Here is a 22699-nt window from a genome sequence, read left to right as displayed (position 1 = left end):
CAGCTGATAAAAGAAATGAAGAGGCCCTGAAGGCGAGCTATCTAGCAAAGGCTAAGAGGCTGTGCGCGATTTCAGAGGCGATCACATGGGCCGCATGTGTAGCAATTGTCGATAAAGTGCGAGCCTCAGAAACGGCAATTGAAATTGGTTCGACCATCAGACGACAATTGGAAGGTGAATCAATGACAGATATTGACGAACTGCTTTTGCGAGAGAAAATTATCAGATCAAATTTTAAATTGCACCAAGAATTCATGACATGGAGTGACTGACGATTCCATGTTTACCTCTAATCCATCCCTGCCAGAACTGGGCAGCTGCGTGCATCCTGCCAGACTCAGACTTTCTACAGATAAAAAGTCAAATGCAAAAACCAAATAACCAGGCGTGCATGCTGATCATGCGTGCAAGAAAAAGGCAGCGTACCCTGTGGAACTGAGGTAAACCAAAAAAGGCTCACATATATGGGTCTAAAAGAGGCAGCATATACTTTTATAGTTTTAAAGAATCTATGCACAGTTGCGAGACTATAGTAAATGTGATTCTGGATGTGATTCTGAAGAACTGCCAATCCTCAGTAGCAATGATCTGTAAATGGCCCTTTAATATAGCTTCGAGACTTCTGCACACACAGCAAAATTGCTGCAGTATGTTGCTCTGTAGGCAAAACAGACCTATGCGAAATGTCCACAGTCTCTGCTCGTCAAACGAATTCCCTGAAGCACGCCTCGGGATGGGATGCCAGATCACGCCTGTGTCACTGCTCCTTTTCAGACTGATTGATAGACTCTGACGTGGTGGAGAGTTGGGAGAAGGCAGATTGAACCGCTTCATTCTCCATAAATCTGTGCTGTCGACATTCCTGTGACCAGTCACGCAATAAAGCAAGAAGAAGACATCTTTCATCCATAAATACATGGAGTATTTCCTTGATCAACTGATCTGTTTGTTTGTTTTTTGTCTGTAAAATATAATAAAATGGTGAAAATAACCATGTTTTTTTTCCCTGTAGTACTGAAGCAGGTAGCACTTCTGTCTCACCCCAAGAAGGTGATGTGTTCAATGCCTCTGATGATGTGGGAGATTTTTTTTTTTGCTTGCATATCCAAAAGCATACAGCATAGGTGAACTGACTCCAGTGATTTAGCAAGAGATTTATTCTGCAAAAATAGGAATTCTAAAGTATTTCATGCTAAATTCTTGAGAGAACTAATGTCTATTCAAGGAAACAAAAGCCTTGAACGTGAAACATAAAACTTTACTTCGGTCATATTTTACTTATACTCAACACACAGGAGTCCTAAATAACGATGCAAAAACAGACTGAATCATCGGTTTAACAGACTGACCTTTCACTTGATGTATGAAAACTAAACAGCATTCCTGGCGGGGATCAAGGACTGATATATACTACGCATTCCGTCATCCACTTTGAGAGCTATTCTGCCTTCTCCATAGACGGTCTGGTGTCCATAAGGAGCTGCACGCGTTTCAAGCCTCACTGTTCTTATCACATTGGATGCAATGGCACTCAAAATGCTCTGGGGACTATGTTTAGCATTTAGAGAGATAATGCATGAGTCAGAAAGTGGTCACTGAGAGAACACACCCACCCCACATACTCTGGAAGTCAAAAAATAGGTGGGAGGCTAAAGCTGTCAAACGTGCAGCAGAGATAAGCCAAATTTATCATTGATGCGCTCAGAGTGTCGAAACACTGACATTCTCAGCGTTACCGATCATGTAATTGTAACCGGTGTGGTTTACTTCTGCGTTGTTACCAGGATTTAACGAGGCCATAACAAACCTGTTACATAATGTCATTCTTAGAAGTCATTCACATGTAGTTTGCCATTTTGTAATAAAGTCGTCTGCTTATTTGACTTCTTACCAAGTAAGATAGGAAGACTGTCAACCTTCTGATGTTGGTTTTATAGAAGAATGTTCTGAACATTTATGTTTTGCTATGGCCAAATATTATAATGTCATATTTTTCATCTATTTTAGTATAATATATATGGTGTCCAGTGATTTATTTGCCTTTAGTATATGGAGATACATTGTCCTACCCTTAAATTCGTTGCAGGTTTTAGGTTTGTCCCAGTGCTAAGTGTGCTACCAGTGTGTGTCTGAAAGCCAGAACAAATACTATCAATCCCGCTAACCTTCCACGGCGACTTATGGCCCTTGTTCATGCATGACTACTGGAAATTGCAAGGAGAACAATCAGTGGGTTGTCGCAACTGTTCAAGCTCTGGAGCGATGGACCTTCCAACAGGGGCTCTGTGAGCCAAAGCAAAGAGACCTGAAGGGAATCTTAATCCAACATTCAGTCAGTTACTGAACTGAGAGATCTGCAGGAGTACAGATGATGAACGAGCAACTATTTTTGAAGTTTAAACTTGTCATTCTGTTTTCTCCAGACATTTGCCCCTGAGAGGAAAATATGAAGCTAACAGACTATCTTTGGATCTTTTGGTATCTCCTGGTGGTAAGCCCCCTTTTTAATTTTTTTCAGGAATACTCTAAGGAAAACTTGCCCTGTTTCTCTTTTTGCTCATTATGTATGCTTTACATGTGGGTTTAAACACAGGACCACATTTTCATCTCAAAATCCTTTTATGGTTAGCAATTAAAATGTATAATTAGCTCAGATAAATCATTGAGAGCTTGAATGAACTGAATCGATAGCTATGTGATCCATCACTGCCTCAGTCTGTGTTTAATACCTTTTTACTGCAATTGACCCTTGCTTTTTTTCATCAAGACGATCCTGACCTGTTTAAACTTGGCGTGGATATGGATATACATCCTGTACTACATCAAGGACAAGCACCACACCCCGCTCTCCTGTTTAATGCATTACACCGGGAATGTCAATGGCTTCATCTCCATGCAACTGCAGACATTTTCAGTGTTACAGTGTTCGCTGTGACTTTATGCTCCATCGTCAAGCCTTTGGAACAGAATATATTCATACATAAATACAAATAACTACAGTTCAGCATGTGGACAAATGCACTCTGTTTATTATAGAATGGTGACGTCACATGCTCAATATTAATTGGTGCATAGTATTATGTGATTCAACAAAACTGGAAACACTCCAGCTACGACTTTGTCACAAAAGTCTGATCAGTGGCTACCGAGCTAATAGTCTATTTTAAAACTAAATCCTCTACCAATTGATGTCACCCAGATAAGCTGGAGAAGAATAAAAAATCAAACTCACACAGTTTGATTTTAGATCAAATAGATTTATATTTAACAGCTCCCTCCGTCCGTACAGAAAAGCTAAATAACGCTTTGAAAGTCCTCTAAATGTTAAACTTCCTGCAAAACACTGATGACAGGAGACAGATTACAACAATTATGTGTTATTGCACAATCGATACGCATTTGCCTTCTCATTCTCACTCAGGCATCTGGAATTAGAAACGCATGCCCTTGTCGGTAGGCACAAATTGTGCATTGCATTTCAAATCGCTGTGAGGAGACCATCAATTGTTCTGCCGTTGCACCCAGGGCACAGCACCCACTATGGAGATGTCACCATGATGACATCACGTCAATATGCCTCATGCCAAATTACGTACACACACAACTCTGCCTATGGGTAGCAATGTCATAGGCCAGGGGTCCCAAAACTTTTTCCTGTGAGGGCCACATCACTTTTCCCTTCTCTGATGGAGGGCCGGGGTCAGTTTGTACAGGAAAAGTGTGATGATGGCAGGGGTGCCTAAACATTTGGGGGCCGAATGCGGAGGCAGGCTGTAGTTTGGGCTTCATCTCACCATCACAACTACACACAGTGACATGAATCGAGTGTCACACACGCAATGCCTCTCACACCCAAACTCAGTCTCTCTCCGGCACTATCACGAAGTGCAGAGGAGAAGAACGACTGGATCAATCAGCTGATCCAATACAGCTGCAGAGGACCAAACAACAAACCTCAAATTCTTGTATAAAATGTGCACGCTGCACACCTCGGTTTCGAACCCAGGACCTTCTGGCCGGGAGTCGAGTGTGCTACCCACTACACCACCTAGATGTTACCCTGCCAAGCGTTAGGATAAATAGACAGTAGCATTGTCGACTTTAGACCAGAAGCACTGGTTTTGAATCCAGTACGACGTCACCTGGTCGGAGACACGCCCACTCCACATAACACAAAAGGAAAAAGCACAACATAGCAACACAACAACACGCTGTGGTCTGAGATATCAACTTATTATTTGACAGGTACAACTTTAGTAACACCTCAAGTTTCCTCACCTATACGGTGGCGTAGTCGGTAGGGTTACCGGTCTACTGCCAGAGGAACTGGGTTCGCATCCGGCTGTGGGAGTGGGGGTGGAGCAGGGGCGGCAGGGTAGGCCCAGGGCCTTACCTGGGCGGAGTGAACTGGACCACTGGTCCACTCCACTCCGCTCAGGTGTGCCCTGGGCCTACCCTGTTGCCCCTGTTCCATCTCATTCCCGTAGTGGGATTCGATACCAGGGCCATTTTGCCCCCCTCGACAGTGCTGCCAACCATGCCACCGTGGAGGTGAGGAAACTTGCCCTGTTATTACAAGGTAATTACTATGTAATAAGTTGATATTACAGAACACCGGAACATCGACTTTCTGGCCGTATGTGACCATCATTAAAGATAAAAGGGAGGCTACTCATGTTGTATGGAAAGGAAAATAAGTAAATTTTATTTTGGGTAACTGGTATTGTTCAGGGGGCCAGGCCAAATGTGGAAATGGGCCGGATACGGCCCGCGGGCCGTAGTTTGGGGACCCCTGCCATAGGCATTCTGTGAATGTGCTGTAGATAAATAACAGTCGGATGAGTCAGGGTGCTCCATTGTTTTTGAGAAATTACATCATTTAGCTAAATGGCGGCGTTGCAACCATCAGCTAAAACACATCCTGCAGGGGAGAAACATTTCTGCACCCTGCTCTACCATTAAAGCGTTTCACTCTGAAATGTCTTTTTGATGGACTTGTGACTCTCCTTACAAATTAGCTTAATGATAGTTCTGTCTTAAATGACAACACACTCAAACATTCGGGATTTCTTTTAAAGCTCTTATTGCAGAGGCTTGTTGCAAATATGCCCTTCCTTTCGGTCACGGCTGGAAGTTGCATGCAGATGAAATACACTAAAATACAAGGTCATGCTGGATGCACAGGAATTGGATTGATTTGGGTTAATTGTTGCTATGGTGACAGTGCATCCTCCCAGAAGGCACTGCTCAATGTGAGTCTGAAGTCTGTTTCACTTTCCGTGGATGTTCAACTTCAAGCTTGGCAACAAGGCCCTGGGGAATGTCCCTGCCATATCCCCGGTGACTCAACACTCCTCTTTTTTCTTTTTTGAATTCTCGTGTTGAACATGGATGAATTTTAATAGAGGAGAGGCTTTGACATGAAGATCTACTTCTTCTTTTTTCTTGTCCAGCTCATCTTTTGACACTGGTGGTGGCTTGGTGGTCGTATGTATGACGTCATTTGCTTCAGTGTTTGGAGTGACATCATATGTACGGCTGCTAAACTGCTACATGGGACATCAACATTCTTACAACTGTCACTTTTTTTTTTAAACCTTTTACAAGTTTTTATCAGACAGGTAAGAATTATAATTTTGTCTGATAAGAATTCCTTTTCCCTCCACAAAGAGAGAAAGGGAGGAGAGCTGTATCTCGACTGTGATAAGACATGAGGAGACGATCTGCTAATACCAGTCTTAGAAAAGTGTTCTGAAAATGAAAGGGCATGAACCTTGGACTCTGACAGGCTGGGGTATTTTTTATACGATGTCTTTCCTTCAGTGAGCAGCATTATCCAAATCATCTCGTCATAAAGGTTACTTTATTTTTTTTAAAGCTACCTCAAAGTAGGTGCAGTAAAAACAGAAATATGATTTATTTGGACAAGGATGTGCTTCATAAATGCTGTTCTTCCATCTTAATTTTGATTTTAGTAAGTGTGCATGTTTTCATTTAAGCATTAAGGAAGAGTAGCTCACTGAACTTTCTTCCTAAACTCCTTCACATTTTATCAAAACTCGTGTCTTTGGTGGCGCGATGTCTCCACAGCATAGGGTGATTACAGGCACAGAGACGGTCTCCGATCCATCGCCCAGTCCTGGTCAGAGCATGACAGACAGACAGGCGGTGAGCCAACACAAATGTCTTGACCTGTCCAGCAAAGACTGGAGCGGTGAGAAGCCTGACTTATCCTAAGGATTCTAAGTCTATTGTTATCCCTGGAAGGGAAGGAACGGTGTAATGATGTTGTAACAATGGGGGTCAGAACAGTCTTGTTGTTCCTACTCAAAGTAATATTAGTGTTAGAAGCAATGGGATAAGTGCAGCTGACTTCAGAGGGCTTTTGGAGTAGGGTGCATAACAGTACACTTAAACTATGAGCAGCTAACGACCCTGACTCAAAAGAGTCATTACACTGTTTTTCCCCTCTTCTCTCTTGAGGCGCGTTCTGTGAAAGTACTTGGGATGGCTTGCTGTGTTGGGATGAGATGCCAGCTGGGACGTCTGTAACACAAAACTGTCCAGATCATCCTGACCTGGACCCAACTGGTAAGAAAAACTGGCAAAATAACCGAACTCAGGGGGTCGGGAGGTAACACGGACGACGATCCAATCATCAGTGCTTGATGGAGGTCAAAGGTCGTGAGGTTGATTATACAGATGCCCAGGAAACTTTTTTTTTTTAATGAGACAAAGAAAAAAAAGGTTCATTATCAAGCCAGTTAGAGTCTTGAGCTCGCATCAACTCATTATGCAAAGACTGCAGAAACATCCAGTATCAGTAGAATATTATTATGGTATTATATTAAAATGGAATGAAAGGCCTCGCATTGAGCTGGAGATATGATATGCAATGGGGGGGCAGTGAGGCTGTGTCGGCACAAGCTGACTGGCATCAGCTGTTGCTACTTCCTTCACAATCATTGGTTCATTCATCAGCTTGGTGACTTCCAGATGAACCGTAACATCCGACGCATGCCGTGCAGGTATGCAACAAGGACATTAAAAATGTTAATTCCCCTCGTTTATCCAAGTTTTAATGCCCATTTATTCAGGAGGGATTAGTTCCCCGATCATAAATCTTGTTTCGACCCATATTCTTGTGCTTCCAGGAACAGCTGAGCCCTTTTCCACCAAATATAAACTGCATTATACTGCATGTACGCCAATTTGCTATAAATAGGCCGGATCTTATGACGACAGTGTCTCTCACCAATGAGCATAGTATAATTAGATTTGATAAAATCTTCTCAGCAGATTTAATATAAAGTGATCATTATCGACAGTTATTTAATGGACTATTTCATGATGTGAAAAGGTTGTTTTTAGCCTCATTCCCCATAGAGAGAATAAGCTTTGTATTTTCTGCCAGCACTTTTATCAACATTTAATTATCCAAAATATCTGGCTTATGTCAAATACCTCCAAAAGGAACGATATTCCCATCCTTCTCACCACCGATACATGTCGAGCATTTAATAAACTAATTCTAAATTGTGGATTTGGTGAACATTATACCTACAACGTCATCTTATGGGTATTATCTAAGTGTACTATCATACTAACATTGTTATTAGCACATTAGCTCATGGTGGATATAAGGTTGAGTCATGTCTGTACTATTGGTGAAAAAAGAAGCGGAGAAGTTGAGATCATAGAGATGGATGGGAGAGAAATACGACTGAAAAGAGGGAGGAGCTATTTTTCTACAGCTCGTAAGGGATCTTCTCAAAAGCCTGTGACGTTAGAAGTCCCTCATGGCTTCGTATTTGAAATGCTCATGTGAGGCTTGACGGAGTTTTAAAGCTTTACATTTGAGAATTTGCCAGAACATTTCTTCAAAGAGGAACTTTTCTACTTTCAATAATGGTTGATTATGCATCTCAAGTAAAATTAATTGCAGTCGTTCCCTAATGCGAAAATTCAGCGTCTGATTTATGCGCTTGGATGACTCCGACACAGTACATCTAAAACCCAGAGACAGAACCAGCTAATATAAGGTACTAATAATTCTCTACTAGACATGATCATTAAACATAATGAAGCCCTGACATGCAAATTATTAACAACCTGGTGATGCAAGACTTTTTATTCTATTTTTAATACTTAACTCTGCATTGTGGTCGAGCCCAGCTTCTTTACCAGGGTGTCACATTTGGCCATCTCAAGCAGAAGTCGCCCAATGCCACTGGGCTGCTAAAGAGGCTGTATGGCTAATGCTAATTAGCACTAGGTTCCTCAGGGAACAGGAGAGGGGGGCGACCTGGAATTTTCAGGGTTAAAAAGTGAGATCTGTCAGAGGAGTTTTCTTTTTCTCAGTTTTGGCTGTCTTTTGACTGAGTGAATCTTCATTTTGTCCGGCTGAGTTTTAATTTGGCTCTGTATCACCGTCCCTATTATGTGAAATGAATGAAATATCTTTCTTCATACTCCAGATGTATTTTAATCTGCTCTAATATCCTGCTGTTTGCCCATTCGAATGCGTATGTCAGGAGGCGGAGACCATCATTAGCGAGTCATAAACACAGGAGACAAAACACATTATGAGACAATAAGAAGATCAACAGATTTTAATCCCTTCTTCCCCTCTCAGGTCTTCCGCAACAGCAGAAGTAATAATGTGTCTGCAAATATTGTATGAAGCTTTCAGGATTACAACTGATATTTTTGTTTTTTTTCTTTATAGAAAAAGTGACCAAATATTGTGACAAACTGGGTAACTGGGTCCAGACTGGGTCTTCCTGTCAACCAGCTTCAAAGCCTCAATCAGAGGTACCGCATCCCTGCTGGTAATGGAATGCTGTCATGGCTTCAGCTGCTCTGTATAGTTATTTGTATTTTCTTTCTCAGAGCCAAGTCCTCCATTTTTTAAGGGACGCAGTGAAAGAGTCTATCACCATGATAAAAAGGGGCGACACAAAAAATGGGAGCGTTATCCATGTGAAAGAAGAGAAATGTTCAGAGAAAATGAAGCTTGACCCACCTTATAATAAACCAGGTGCTTATACTATTTGTACTTACAATATTATTGACAGGAAAATGTAACTGTGCACAGAATCGTGTTTCATGTTGTGTAAAGGAAGAGGTCCGGCGACTACTTTATGGATTCGTTTTTGTTACAGGTCTGTTCTGCAGTCGTAACTGGGACGGCTGGCTGTGCTGGGACGATACCCCAGCAGGAATCTATGCCTCCCAAAACTGCCCCGAATATTTTATCGACTTCGACCCCCAAGGTGAGCGGAGAGACTCTGACAAGGTCATAGGTTTAGCCGAAGGGCGTCTTGTGGTGAGACAGGATTGTGTTTTGTAACCGATCTTGTCTCCTGATTATCATTGAGCTGATGTCCAGTAAGCAGGAGGGTGGATTCATTTTAGAAAAAGGTTTTCACCCCTCACGTGGATAATGGATCTTTCCAGGAAAGGCAACCAAGTACTGTGGAGAGGATGGGCAGTGGTTCCATCATCCAGAGAGCAACCAGATGTGGACCAACTACACACTCTGTGCAGTCGCCCCTGAGAAGATGGTAATATAGATTACTGTCGGTGAAATATTCTCTCACACAGTCTCTTTGGGGGTATTACCATTGCTGCTGGGTCTCCCTGCAAGTTCAGGATGTCTCATGAATGAAAATCCAGCCTGTCAAAACAGATAGATGAGGAAACCACATGAAAGAACGACAAGAAAAGATCGTTTTATCTAAAAAGACTGCAACAAGATGATAGCCTGACAATGGAAGGCGTGTCGTCAGGCTATCGGATAGATGGGACCGGCTGATGGGAGTTGATAGATCGCTCAGTTGACGATCCCAGGGCCTGAAAGCAGGAAAAAAAAAGATGGATTGTGGATGAGATTGTGTGTAAAAAAAGACAAAAAAGACATCTAAAAATTTCTCCACAGAGCAGATTGTAGATGTATTTTTTTCCAGAAGGTCATTCAAACAGATGCAAAGGAAGAGCTCCCCACACAGGCAACAGTTAAAGCAGAAGGAGGCAGCGCTGCAGAATTTAACCTCGAGAGTGAAAAGAAGTGCTTGGAGAAAATGAGACAAGATCCACCCTACAGCAAATCAGGTATATCATTCTACGGAGATCTTTGTGATGAATTTTCACATTTGATAAACTGAAGAAATGTTATTTTACTGCCGCTATTACAGGCCTGCACTGCAGCCGTGGCTGGGATGGCTGGCTGTGCTGGGACGATACCCCAGCAGCAACCTATGCCTCCCAGAAGTGCCCCGAATATTTTATCGACTTTGATCCCACAGGTGAGTGGCAAGACTATTTATCTGCATCTAGCAGAAAGGTTTTGAGAGAGTCAATCTTTTTTTCATGTGCAATGAATTACATTTTTTGATTGCTTGTGCATCTTGGAGTGGCCCACGGTTTCATTTTAGTAATGAGATTTCTGAGCTGATTAGTCAAATGGAAACAGGGTGCAAGTCGTTTTGGAGCAAAGGTTTGCCAGTTGGAAAAGGAGAGACTCGAGTTAAATCCTCTATTTACTGCAATCAAATGATATCAGACTTTCTATTTGGACGGGAATTTCAAACCAAAAGTCATAAAGTGCTTTAAAAAGACATGAAACCAACAGGAAAAAATATATGTCCTTGATACTTAAAAAGCAAGCAAGTTGAGAATCACAAAAAATTAAATGTCTGTTTTTGAGAGGGATTTAGAACAGGAATGAGAACAGGCATTCCTGATTTTCCTCTTAGTCCCGGAGCAAAGATTCTAGGTAATTTTGGTTTTTGGCTGTAGCCAAAGAATTACAAACAGATCTCTGTATGATCTCACTTGTAGTTCACCTGGAAAAGATTTGTGTCATATAAATGGAGAATAGTAAAAGGCCAACAAGGGAGCCTCGATTTATTCCACCAGAGAAATGAGAAAATATATAGGATTAAAAATAATCAGAAAGCAACAGCACAAAAATAGTCTTTTTATTAACTTCCTTTGGCCATGTCTAGTCATACAGTATTTTTCCAAGGAACTCAGGAAGTTTCGTTTAATCATTGGACGAAAGGTTTGAACTGGATAAGATTTAAAATAATAACCTGACCAGCTCAAGGAAGGAACTGATAATGGCAGGAACAAATCCGGAGACTGAGTCAAATATTTTTTTGTTTTTTGGGGGTGGACAGTAATAATGTCCAGTGAGCTGAAGGATATTTTATTTTCAGAGGTGACATCGAATAGATGAATTCGAGCCGGGTGTAAAGATGTTATCTAATAAAGACTGGGGAGAGTTTGAGAAGGAGCGATAATTGCATTTCTGATATGAATCATGGCTCTTTCAGAAAAGGCAACAAGGTTCTGCGGAGAGGATGGTCAGTGGTTTCGCCATCCACACACCCACCGACCTTGGTCCAACTACACAAGCTGTGCAGTCTCCCCCGAGGAGGTGAAGCTGAGGGTAAAGCTCAGTCCTTTAAAAGTAATGTGCTATTCTATATGGACTCCATGTGCTCGTGCTTTTATTTTTTATTTTTTTAAGGTTCATTTGTTAATCCTTGTCGACCCTCAATCATCAGTTTGTGTTTTATTTCACAGAAGAAGAAAATGCTTGAGAATGAATACAACTGCCTCCTGAGAATATATCAAGATCCCTTTTTTGACAAGTCAGGTAATTTATTTATTTTTCTGAAACTCTAACTGATTTGATTCTTTGAGCAGCATATGAACATTTGTTTTTAATGGTGAATCTTTGGCCACAGCTCAGCACTGCAACCGTTACTGGGACGGCTGGCTGTGCTGGGATGAAACTCCAGCAGGGACTTACGCCTTTCAGAACTGCCCTGATTATTTTTACAATTTCCACCCAACAGGTGAGAAGAGTTCTGTTAAAGCTTCTTCTGATCCTCATTATGCATTGAGAATGAATTATTTACTAGATCTAATGGGCTAAGGCTGCACAGCTGCTCAGATTTATTCAATGGAAAACGCTGAATACATTACACTTAATAAGGGGCTCACCTGTTACTGTCAGAAAAAGCATCCAAGTACTGCGGAGAAGACGGGCAGTGGTTTCACCATCCAGAGAGCGGCAAAACATGGGCCAACTACACGCTCTGTTCCGTCAACACCAAGGAGAAGTTAATGGTAATGTTGAAGCAACACATGCACAGTTTGGAATCTGGGTTTTCTCTTCATGGAAAGGTTTCGGAAAACACATGGCTAAGGCCTCTTTAGGAAACAATCTCAGGTGAAATCCCTATTTTATTTGAATCCAAGCAGAAACTCAAGGATGAAAACATTTCTGCGTTGTGTGTGTGTTTTGTGATGTGATGAAAACGCAGGCAGCCGCCCAGCTCTCGGCGGACGCTGGCGTCGAGCCCGCTGACGAGGCCACAGTGAGCCCCATGGTTAACCCGGTGCAGCAGGAAATTGTGAGGAAGAAAATCCTCGACAGCCAGTACAAGTGCTTTGAGAAAATGAATCGAGACCCACCTCACAACAAAACAGGTAGCGGCGTAACCTGACAAGAGTCTAATGGCGGCTCTGTGCTTTTCCCCCCTCGCTGACGCCGGGCGCCGGGCGCCGGCCGCCGCTTTGTTGGTGTTGCAGGTCTGCACTGCAGTCGCAACTGGGATGGCTGGCTGTGCTGGGATGACACTCCGGCGGGAACGTACACCTCCCAAAACTGCCCCAATTATTTTGCAGACTTTGACCCCACAGGTGAGCAGAAAAGCCTCGTGAGTGTTGAACTCTGGAATATTCATTGCACTGAGGATGAATTATTCACAGAGGCTGACTAGATATATGGATGCAAATGTGTGGATATGGAGAAGCTATATCAATGGCTGGTTTCAGAAAAGGCTACCAAGTACTGCGGGGAGGACGGGCAGTGGTTTCGCCACCCGGACACCAACAGGACTTGGTCCAACTACACGCTCTGCAATGAAAACACAGAAGCAAAGCTGAAGGTAAGCCATTAAAGATTCAAGGCTCTATTCTATTGCATCTGCTGCTCCAGGTAGCAGGTTGATGTAGAGCAAAGGGATTAAAAAAATTAAAAATAACTGTTCAAACAAACCTTGTTGTAGAAAATCCATCAACCGATTCCAAGTCAGGTCATATGACTTTATAAAGCAAAAAGCCTCATGTTGATTTCAAATCACCAACAATCTTATCACCCACAGTCCCAGCCTGCTGACAGCTAGCAGCACATCCCTCATGGAAACCGGGACACCGCGAACATAAACCCACCATGATGTCAGCGGGGGGACATCGGCTCCACACGCGCAGACGTTACATTAAAACCCACCCAAATAAATATCCTGCGCTAACATGCACCCTTCAGTTTTATTTGAACAATAAACTTTGTGCTGCGATGTCATAAATGTGCCTGTTGGGAAATGTCCTTATAACAGTACACTTGATAAAAATGCATGTTTTGTGCACCCTATATATTTCACTCTACATGTTGACAACCGTAATTTGTGGATTATGAGATTATAAATCTCGCACATGACCAGCTTTCGCCTTCCAAACCTTAAGTGCTTTTAGGACAATTTTCCAAGTTGTAAATTTTGCTTGCTTGAAGTTAATGACTTTCCTCTGGCAAGCATTCTTATTTTTAAAAGCAGTGCCAATTTTTACATTTTTTTTACCAATGGAATTTAAAAAAGAACTCGTTTGGTGTCTCATCTAGAGTGAGATAAATGCAAATCGAGACTTCTTGAAAACAGAACTTCTGCACATATTGGAATGTTGGAACAGCTGTCTGGACAAACCGGGAAGAATGGCACTGATCGATTAGAATCAGTCACTCTGTCTGTTTCCATGGAAACCTGTTCTTCGTTGACTTGTCCTCCCAAAACAAACACCCTCGACAGGAAGACCCCAGAGAGCTATAGAGCTAAATAAATCCAAGTAAATTATGTGGCTGATGTCAAGTTCAGCTTTTAAATATGCAATCTTAAAAGAAGCCAGAGATATTCCAACAGTATGACATCATCATATGATGAGCCAACTTTTATCTTTCCCAAGATCGAGTTACAATTCTGCCGATGTCTTGATAAAAAAAAACACATTATCTTATTTTACTACTGCCAACAACAACATTGTTTATGTGTTAATTTATACACAGTTTCATTTTTGACCTGTTTCATTATTCCTATTTACAAACAACATTCTATTTAATTTTAGTAATATTTTTCCCATTTCTATTGTTTTTACATAATAAATATCTGCAATCATAAAAGTACTTCTGAGTTTTTAATCATTCTTCCAGGTTTACATTTGTAAATGCAAATTGAATATTCTAATTTTTATCTTGACGTACTAATATTTTTTCCATCAGCTTTGCCAAAGCAGACCACATCTGACCATTTCTCAAGACGTCGTTTCTTCTTTTATAAATACAAATGAATTGAGTATAAAAACTACGGCGGATGTTCTGTTTGTCTGTGCTTCTTACAGTCAGCATACATCCTCTTTTACATGGCGATTGTGGGTCATGCTTTATCCATAGCCTCCCTGCTCATCTCTCTGGCGATCTTCTTCTATTTCAGGTAATGAGAATTTAACAGCATTTGATTTTCATTATTTTAACGATTTTAACGACTAATTTTAAAATAATAGGATAATGCCTTTGTTCCACTCCAGTCATTTCCTCACTCGTCATGCACATTGAGTCGAAGTAATAATGCTGCAGTACAACTTCAGCGCTACCAGAGAGTGCAGATGTCATCCAACGCCACACACGCCAAAACATGTCCAATCGGGAAAATGTTTCCAGACTATGTCGAAACTAAATCCTGTAACAATTCCCGCTACGTTGCATTTCCTAGCGCCCTGAGGAGATCAGCAGTGCATCCAGGGCATAGAACACATTCTGGGGATGTTGCTGCTTCACGCCCAGATGTTAGACTCTGGAATCCTTCTCCTCATATTAGGACTCATGTGTTTATCATCAGTAGGTCCTTGGACCAGGATCCACTATGACATAAAACTTGATCAAAATCCAGCCGTTCAAGGCCAGCTGTTCGTGAAGACAAGCAAACAAGAGTCATCCCGTAACCTCATCCAGCACTGTTTGGGGATTTAATAGAGCATGTAATAAAAACCTCTAACAGTTACGCAGAGTAAAATGCCAGTAATCAGATAGATTGTCATTGTTTTCACGCTGGCGCCCGAGTTCTGTCGCTAACTGTTGCTAATTTCATGCCAACTTGGTTTTCCTGTGCTGCGGAATGATTTCATGGATATTTAGGATTCCAAACCGGAGAGCTGTGACTTCCTTAGGATGTGCCGGTGCTCGGCTCTCATTAAAAATGTGTGCACCTGGGTTGCATTGCTCATTAAAAGTTGTTCATCCCAGCGCGTAATCCCAGAGGGAACATTTGTGCATTTAATTGAGAGGCCGCTGTTAGATGAGGGGTCAATGGATAACGGGTATGGATGTATAGCGTCATATGATTGTGTGGTAGATTTAAATATAATAAGGCCTGACAACACTTTAAAAAACTGTACAGATGTCTACTCTGCTCATCGTCAAGGAAGAAAATCATTTCAGCAACATTATTGATGCGGAAAAGATGTTTTGGTTTCTTCAACCTTGTTTTTCCTCGAACGCTTTGAGTGTAAGGTTTGATGTGATGAAGGGTGTTGACCTCCTGAACGCAGCTCTTATCCAGAACAGCTCTCGTAAGAGTTTCATACACGCTCATAAATTTCGCAGCCGCATTATCGTAGAACAGCGCAGCCCGGTTAGACTCAGAGACTCATAAACAGAGAAACTCAGCGAGGCGTTCGCATTACATCAAGGTCAAAATCTAACAAACCAACAAAGATCTCAGGAAAGCAGCAAAGTTATCAGAATAGAAAAAATGTTCTGTAATATTTATGGACAAGAGACTTCAAATGTTGGAGGCTTAACGCTGCATTATAAGATCCAGATGTGAAGCGCGCAGTGGAATGTGACTGTATACAGCTGCACCACTCCGATATTTACAACTAGACGTCAACACTGTCAGGATTCCCAGTTAAAAATATCCCAGAAATGCCTTGGAAAAATTGAGGTGGTTGAACGGGTGTGTGAACAACTGTTGCCATGAGGATTGAGTCTGTGTTTCGACATCGCCTTTTAGATCAAAAGCCTTGTACGCAAGCATTCAGCAGCTTCTACATTTCCTTTTATGTCTTGACTGTGTGAGATTGTTTTCTTCTGATGGAGGAAACTGCATAAAAAAAGGGATGTGAAGTCGTAGTTACCGTTATAGAGTGAATCATTTGATAAATTAGTTTAAAAATAACTAAGTAAACTTGAGAGATGGACGAGTCATAAAGGACAGAACTTTTGAACTGCTGCGGCGTCGAGAAGGAATTATTAGAAAGGGCGATTTTGTTGCATTAAGCTTAAAACAATCCATTTGATTGCCCTGAAATTACAACATCATTAAAGCATTACCAACAATAAAAACACTGGATATGAATAACTCGTCACCAGTTTGATTTTAATAGTTATTTTCTCTTTGCCTGTTAAACATTTCATTACACTGTTAAGCTGAGATAATGAGGAAACACCCTTAGGGTCCCATGATGCATTATTTAACAGGGCTTCTAGCGATCCAGCTAATAGAGCCTTTCTTTACAAACCACAAAACATGACGTGCGATTGTTGCACACTGTTGCTACAACCCCAACGATCAACCTGAGAATGATGGCTTCTCTTTCTTCGTACTTTTTCTTGTCTTATTATTTTGTCCTCGTTGTGTTTTTTCACATGAGAAGAGATTTCGAAATCATGTTACAAGTTTAATCATGGCATCTCTCTAAACTTAGGAGTCTGAGCTGCCAAAGGATCACCCTGCACAAAAACCTCTTCTGCTCCTACGTGCTCAATTCAGCCCTCACCATCATCTATCTCGTCGCCGTGGGTAACAATCCCAAAGTGGTCGGCAGAAACCCGGTGAGTAAGCTTAACCCCCAAAAAACCACTTTCATGAGCTGAAACCTAATGGAGCGTGGTCTGGTAGAGGGATTGAGCAGTTATGCTGGATTCACGATACATCATAAAGTTTTTTTTTTCAGTATTATTTGATTTACTTTTTTCCATGACATTTTGACTTTAGTTGGAGACCGTTCTACGGGGAATTCAGAAGTCTGCTTTACACAACATAAAGTCATAATAGCGACTTTAAATGTTAAAAAGAACGTCAGATGACGTGTGTCCTAGATTAGCAGGATTACAGAAATTGGCTCACACTGCATACAGTCCCGTTAGCCATAGCCTGCTAGCGCCTGCCCCGACAAACTAAAAAATCCAGGCGACAGTCGCATCCTCAGCCCGGTTCGGGTTCGAGTTTGACTCTGAGTCCCGCTGTTGCCGCTTTTCATGGATTTTCCAGATTGTTCTGGTCGATCCCGACTCCCAGCTTTATGAACATTCCATCTGGAGCATCCAAGAAGCAGCAGGGAGTGACAGCCATCATCGTCAATGTGTTTAGTGCATTGGCTCTCTTTTAAACCTCTCTTCCCCGCCATTCGTCAAAAAAAGTTTACCTTAGCTCTTACTTAGAGACGTGGAGCTGTCAAGTCGTACAAACTTGAGGCAACTAGTCAAAACAAGATCGGTCACCACAGCCCAGCACTTCCAGGATGATTGGTTGGGATTCGAGTGTGTCCATTTGGAAGCATTTTGATGTTTACAGCTGCTAGAGTGAGGCTTAGGAGTCTGCTGTCTGCGCTGGTGATTTAGGAATGGTGGACTGAGTCATTTTTCTTTTCTGTGAATGCACAGAGAAAACAAGCTCTACGTATTTTCTCAAAGATACAAAGTCTGATCTATCCCGGCAGAGATGCGGGGGAGTGAATCCCCGGGGCTTATGTCAAAGCAGAGAGGAATCTAAAAATATGAGAAACAGCTAATGATCTAGTGCGGGATGATGTGCAAACCAGAGCACCGTGTGTAACTTTACCCTACCTCTGTGAGCTTCGGTGCAAAGCGATTGTGAAAAAGTGCGTAAATGACACGTGACCTGTCTGAATGCTGAAATTAGTCTGCTTCTCATCTGGAAAGATGAGAAGCTTTACAGATGACCTTTGGATGAGAGATTAGAAACGATGTGCACGCCTGAGAATACAGCTAACGACAGCGTCTCTGAATTACAGCGCAGCCACATGCATGCTGCTCTGGACAATGCACGTCAAAAATATCACGAAAAAGGTTTCTTCCATTTATGTTCTTTTTGAAGGTAAAATATTTTTGTACTGGTTTTCAGAATAAGAAATAATTTAATTAAGTAGATGAGGTTTATTCACTCAGGACGAGTTATTGGGACCAAGATCCCCGCTGCAAGGGAGATTGTAAGATTTCGATATGGCATTTCTGTCACAGCAAAACAATTTACTACACACACAAATTGGTCTAAAAAAAATAAATAATTAATGTTTGTAAAATAAATGTTCTATTTATAAGGGAAAGTGGGCCTTTTTAGCAGGGGGACCGAACGGTTAGGGCAGGGGTCCCCAAACCTTTTCCTGTGAGGGCCACATCACTTTTCCCTTCTCTGATGGAGGGCCGGGGTCAGTTTGTACAGGAAAAGTGTGATGATGGCAGGGGTGCCTAAACATTTAGGGGCCGAATGTGGAGGCAGGCTGTAGTTTAGGCATCATCTCACCATCACAACTACACACAGTGACATGAATCGAGTGTCACACACGCAATGCCTCTCACACCCAAACTCAGTCTCTCTCCAGCATTATCACGAAGTGCAGAGGAGAAGAACGACTGGATCAATCAGCTGATCCAATACAGCTGCAGAGGACCAAACAACAAACCTCAAATTATTGTAAAAGACCCAAATGCTGCACGCCTTGGTTTCGAACCCAGGATCTTCTGGCAGGGAGTCAAGTGCACTACCCACTACACCACCTAGAGGTTACCCTTCCAGACATTAGGATACATAGACAGTAGCATTGTTGACTTTAGACCAGAGGCACTGGTTTTGAATCCAGTACGACGTCACCTGGTCGGAGACACGCCCACTCCACATAACACAAAAGGAAAAAGCACAACACAACAACACAACAACACGCTGTGGTCTGAGATATCAACTTATTATTTGACAGGTACGACCTTAGTAATACCTCAGGTTTCCTCACCTATACGGTGGCGTAGTCGGTAGGGTTACCGGTCTACTGCCAGAGGAACTGGGTTCGCATCCAGCTGTGGGAGTGGGGGTGGAGCGGGGGCGGCAGGGTAGGCCCAGGGCCTTGCCTGGGCGGAGTGAACTGGACCACTGGTCCACTCCACTCCGCTCAGGCGTGCCCTGGGCCTACCCTGTTGCCCCTGCTCCATCTCATTCCCGTAGTGGGATTCGATACCAGGGCCATTTTGCCCCCCTCGACAGTGCTGCCAACCATGCCACCGTGGAGGTGAGGAAACTTGCCCTGTTATTACAAAGTAATTACTATGTCATAAGTTGATATTACAGAGCACCGGAACATTAACTTTCTGGCCGTATGTGACCATCATTAAAATTGTCCCAAATAAAAGGGAGGCTACTCATGTTGTATGGGAAGGAAAATAAGTAAATTCTATTTTGGGTCTCTGGTATTGTTCAGGGGGCCAGGCCACATGTGGAAATGGGCCGGATCCGGCCCGTGGGCCGTAGTTTGGGGACCCCTGGGTTAGGGTTATGGACACCAGTGAGCGACACTTAGCACATTACTTCCTGCCACATTCATTAGCATTATAGTAAATATAGCATTAGTAGACTGCGGTTTACACAATAATAATTTTGAATACCTCCAATAAATCTTGACAATTGCCCAGTTAAAAAGACAGGATGCAATAAATAAGGCAAGTCTGCACTTGTTTAGTTTTTTTACTTTTATTTTTTTTTATGGGCAAAGTGGGACAAACATAATCAAATGCATCACCGCACACAAAGAATAATCATCCCAGCACACCTCCAGAGGGGGTAAATGAATAGCCACCCTTCCTGTCTGTGGATTGTAAACCTGACTAATGAGCTTTGGCCCAGCAAACAGAACTGTGTTTTTTTCTGTCCTGCTGAGATGATTATCAGGAGCGTTTAAATTAAAAGTGGTTAGTACATTTTTATTTTCAATTTCTCTGTGCAGGTCGGCTGTAAGGTGCTGCACTTCTTCCACATGTACATGCTGGGCTGTAATTACTTCTGGATGCTCTGTGAAGGCATCTATCTGCACACGCTCATTGTGGTGGCTGTGTTCGCTGAGGAGCAACATCTGCATTGGTACTACCTCCTCGGCTGGGGTGAGTTCAGCCACAGGATTAAAACACTGTTTGTTTGCGTGTGTTTATCGATCAGCTTTTACATTCCCAGTCTCAGTACGGAGACCCACTGAGCAGAACCTTCTGCATGTATCCGCCTGATCCTTGTGCAAGCATGTGAACCCGGACTCGCTGACAGGTTTATTGGGCCTTCTGTGCGGCCTTCTACACAGACCCAAGGTCAAACAGGGCTGAAGTGCTACATGAACTAAGCTGAGGTTTTGCCTGTGTGGTCGTAACAATAAAATTATGATGAGAATCTTTGCGCAAACTGATCGACTTTCTTTTGGCCTCTCTAAATACATGGTTGAACAATATTCATTTCACGAGGAGGTCAAGACCAACAAACGACTGACCAAGCTAGTGAGCGAACGGTAACTCCAGTCAGGACCTCATGTGGTGTCCATCGCTTTCCTTCCCAAGGCTTCCCTCTGGTTCCAGCATCCATCCACGCCGTGGCAAGGAAAAAGTATTTTGATGACAAGTGAGTAATGTTCTAGAAACTTCTGCAAATAAACAGGAGATGTTTACACATGTGCTCATCTGTTTGAAGGGAGCGTGCCGGTCCATGTGCATGCATGTTTTTGCACGGGTGCGTTCATGTGTATTTTGGGCTGCAGGCAGCTCTGACTGTGCTTTTCCCTCTGTAGCTGTTGGATGAGTGTGGAAACACATCTGCTCTACGCGGTCCACGGTCCTATAGTGGCAGCGCTTCTTGTAAGTCAACTGCATCCTCCGTTTGAGCGTAACATTAAAAAGAAATAGGAAAAGATTGGTGGTAGGGGGAATTATTATGGCTGTAATGGGTTTTTTTCCAATACTTTCTGCAGGTGAACCTCTTCTTCTTACTAAATATTATAAGAGTGTTGGTGACAAAGCTGAGAGACACGCACCGGGCAGAGTCCAACATGTACATGAAGGCAGTGAGAGCCACCCTGATCCTGGTGCCCCTGCTCGGGATTCAGTTTGTCATTTTCCCCTGGAGGCCAGAGAACCGGCTGGCCGGCGAGGTCTACGAGTATATTATGCACATACTCATACATTACCAGGTAAGCACCGGGGCTGACAGCAAGGCGCCGCGTTAAGCAGAATTTCCATTATAGCATCTGGTAGGATGAAAAAAAAATGCATGTGTTTAGTGCAGTCAAGGCATCTTAATCCGAATTGATCATGTATTCCTGCTCAGCTGTCGGTACTCATCAAGTTCCCTCAGCTTAGCTGCTAAATGTTTCCACAAACTAAAACCTTGTTTTCTGCCTTGTAATTGATTGATTGGTGTAATTCAGCAGTTAGGCACTCCATTAGCTCCTTTATAGACTTCAGGCAGGCGCTCATGCGAGGCAGACTGCTTGTAAAATTTCCAGGTATGCATTCCATTGACTCACCAGCTAGGGATTACATCGCTGCGCCACAGACGCCCTTATATTTCATATCTTTCGGCGAGTGAATTAATGTTTATTTATTTTGCTTTTTAAGGGATTACTCGTGGCAACAATATTCTGCTTCTTCAACGGCGAGGTAAGCTCGATGTTTGTATTTAAGCATATCAGCAGGTCCATTTGGCTTCCCTGTGAAGCGCCAGCATTACACAACAACAAAGCTAAATGCATTTCAACAATTATGCACTTATCTTGGTTGGTTGTTTTTTTTGCCAAGACTTGCTGTTTAGAAGGTGGAAGTAGCTCTCAGGACAGATTAGCGTATTTTAGAATATCTTTTCTGGATTTTGAGACTTCTACTTCAAAAAAGCTAATAGATACAAGCCAACACATGCATCTGCATTTTCCATGAAAAAGAATTATGTAAAAATTACATAAATTAGAGCACTTATATAAAAATGTATGTTTTTTGTTTTGTTTTCTTGGACAAATTTGTCAGAAGATTCCATTAAGACCTTATTTCCCAAAAATGTAAGTGTTCTGACAATAACTTCATGGTGCGGGTTTTAAAAGTGTTAAAGCCCGCATTACGCGGCAGCAATTCTGGTCACACCAATGAAGATTTCAGTCTCTTCACCAAGACGCCGTTTGAATTAAGAACGACGTGATCCTAAAACCTGTGTTTCTGTGTGGCCCAGGTGCAGGCAGCTCTAAAGAGGCAGTGGATGCAGTATAAAACCCAGTGGGGTCAGAGAAGGAAGGACCATTGTTCCATGCGCTCCACGTCCTACACAGCCACCTCCATCACGGAGGTGCCCGCCTTCATGTACCACCACGACTGTAACAGTGAACATTTGAACAGGCGACACTCGGACGACTCTGAACTGGTGGCTCTAAAGACAGGAGACACGTACGCATGAGCCACGGTGAGGATACCGAGCATAGCAGTGGGAGAAGATGAAGCGCAAGAAAGGAAAAGGGATCCAGTTTTACCGCCACCTCTCAGTGGCCGGTT

General features: G+C 42.6%; 1 protein-coding gene across 1 annotated transcript; it reads left to right on the top strand.

The window, feature by feature from the left end:
- Window positions 1-6078: 6078 nt before the first annotated feature.
- Window positions 6079-22604, top strand: calcr (calcitonin receptor). Its single transcript, XM_068747564.1, has 20 exons — window positions 6079-6214; window positions 6484-6591; window positions 8729-8814; window positions 9122-9275; window positions 9460-9566; window positions 11450-11455; window positions 11593-11665; window positions 11757-11867; window positions 12029-12141; window positions 12339-12504; window positions 12607-12717; window positions 12853-12965; window positions 14464-14555; window positions 16828-16954; window positions 20134-20287; window positions 20729-20789; window positions 20956-21022; window positions 21136-21354; window positions 21782-21823; window positions 22383-22604. The coding sequence occupies exons 1-20, from the start codon at window positions 6079-6081 to the stop codon at window positions 22602-22604; spliced, it is 2268 nt and encodes a 755-aa protein (XP_068603665.1).
- The last annotated feature ends 95 nt before the right edge of the window (window positions 22605-22699 follow it).

This window comes from Brachionichthys hirsutus, chromosome 13 (genome assembly GCF_040956055.1).
Source record: "Brachionichthys hirsutus isolate HB-005 chromosome 13, CSIRO-AGI_Bhir_v1, whole genome shotgun sequence".
NCBI classification, from domain to species: Eukaryota; Metazoa; Chordata; class Actinopteri; order Lophiiformes; family Brachionichthyidae; genus Brachionichthys; species Brachionichthys hirsutus.
This window is presented reverse-complemented; position numbering and strand designations above follow the sequence as displayed.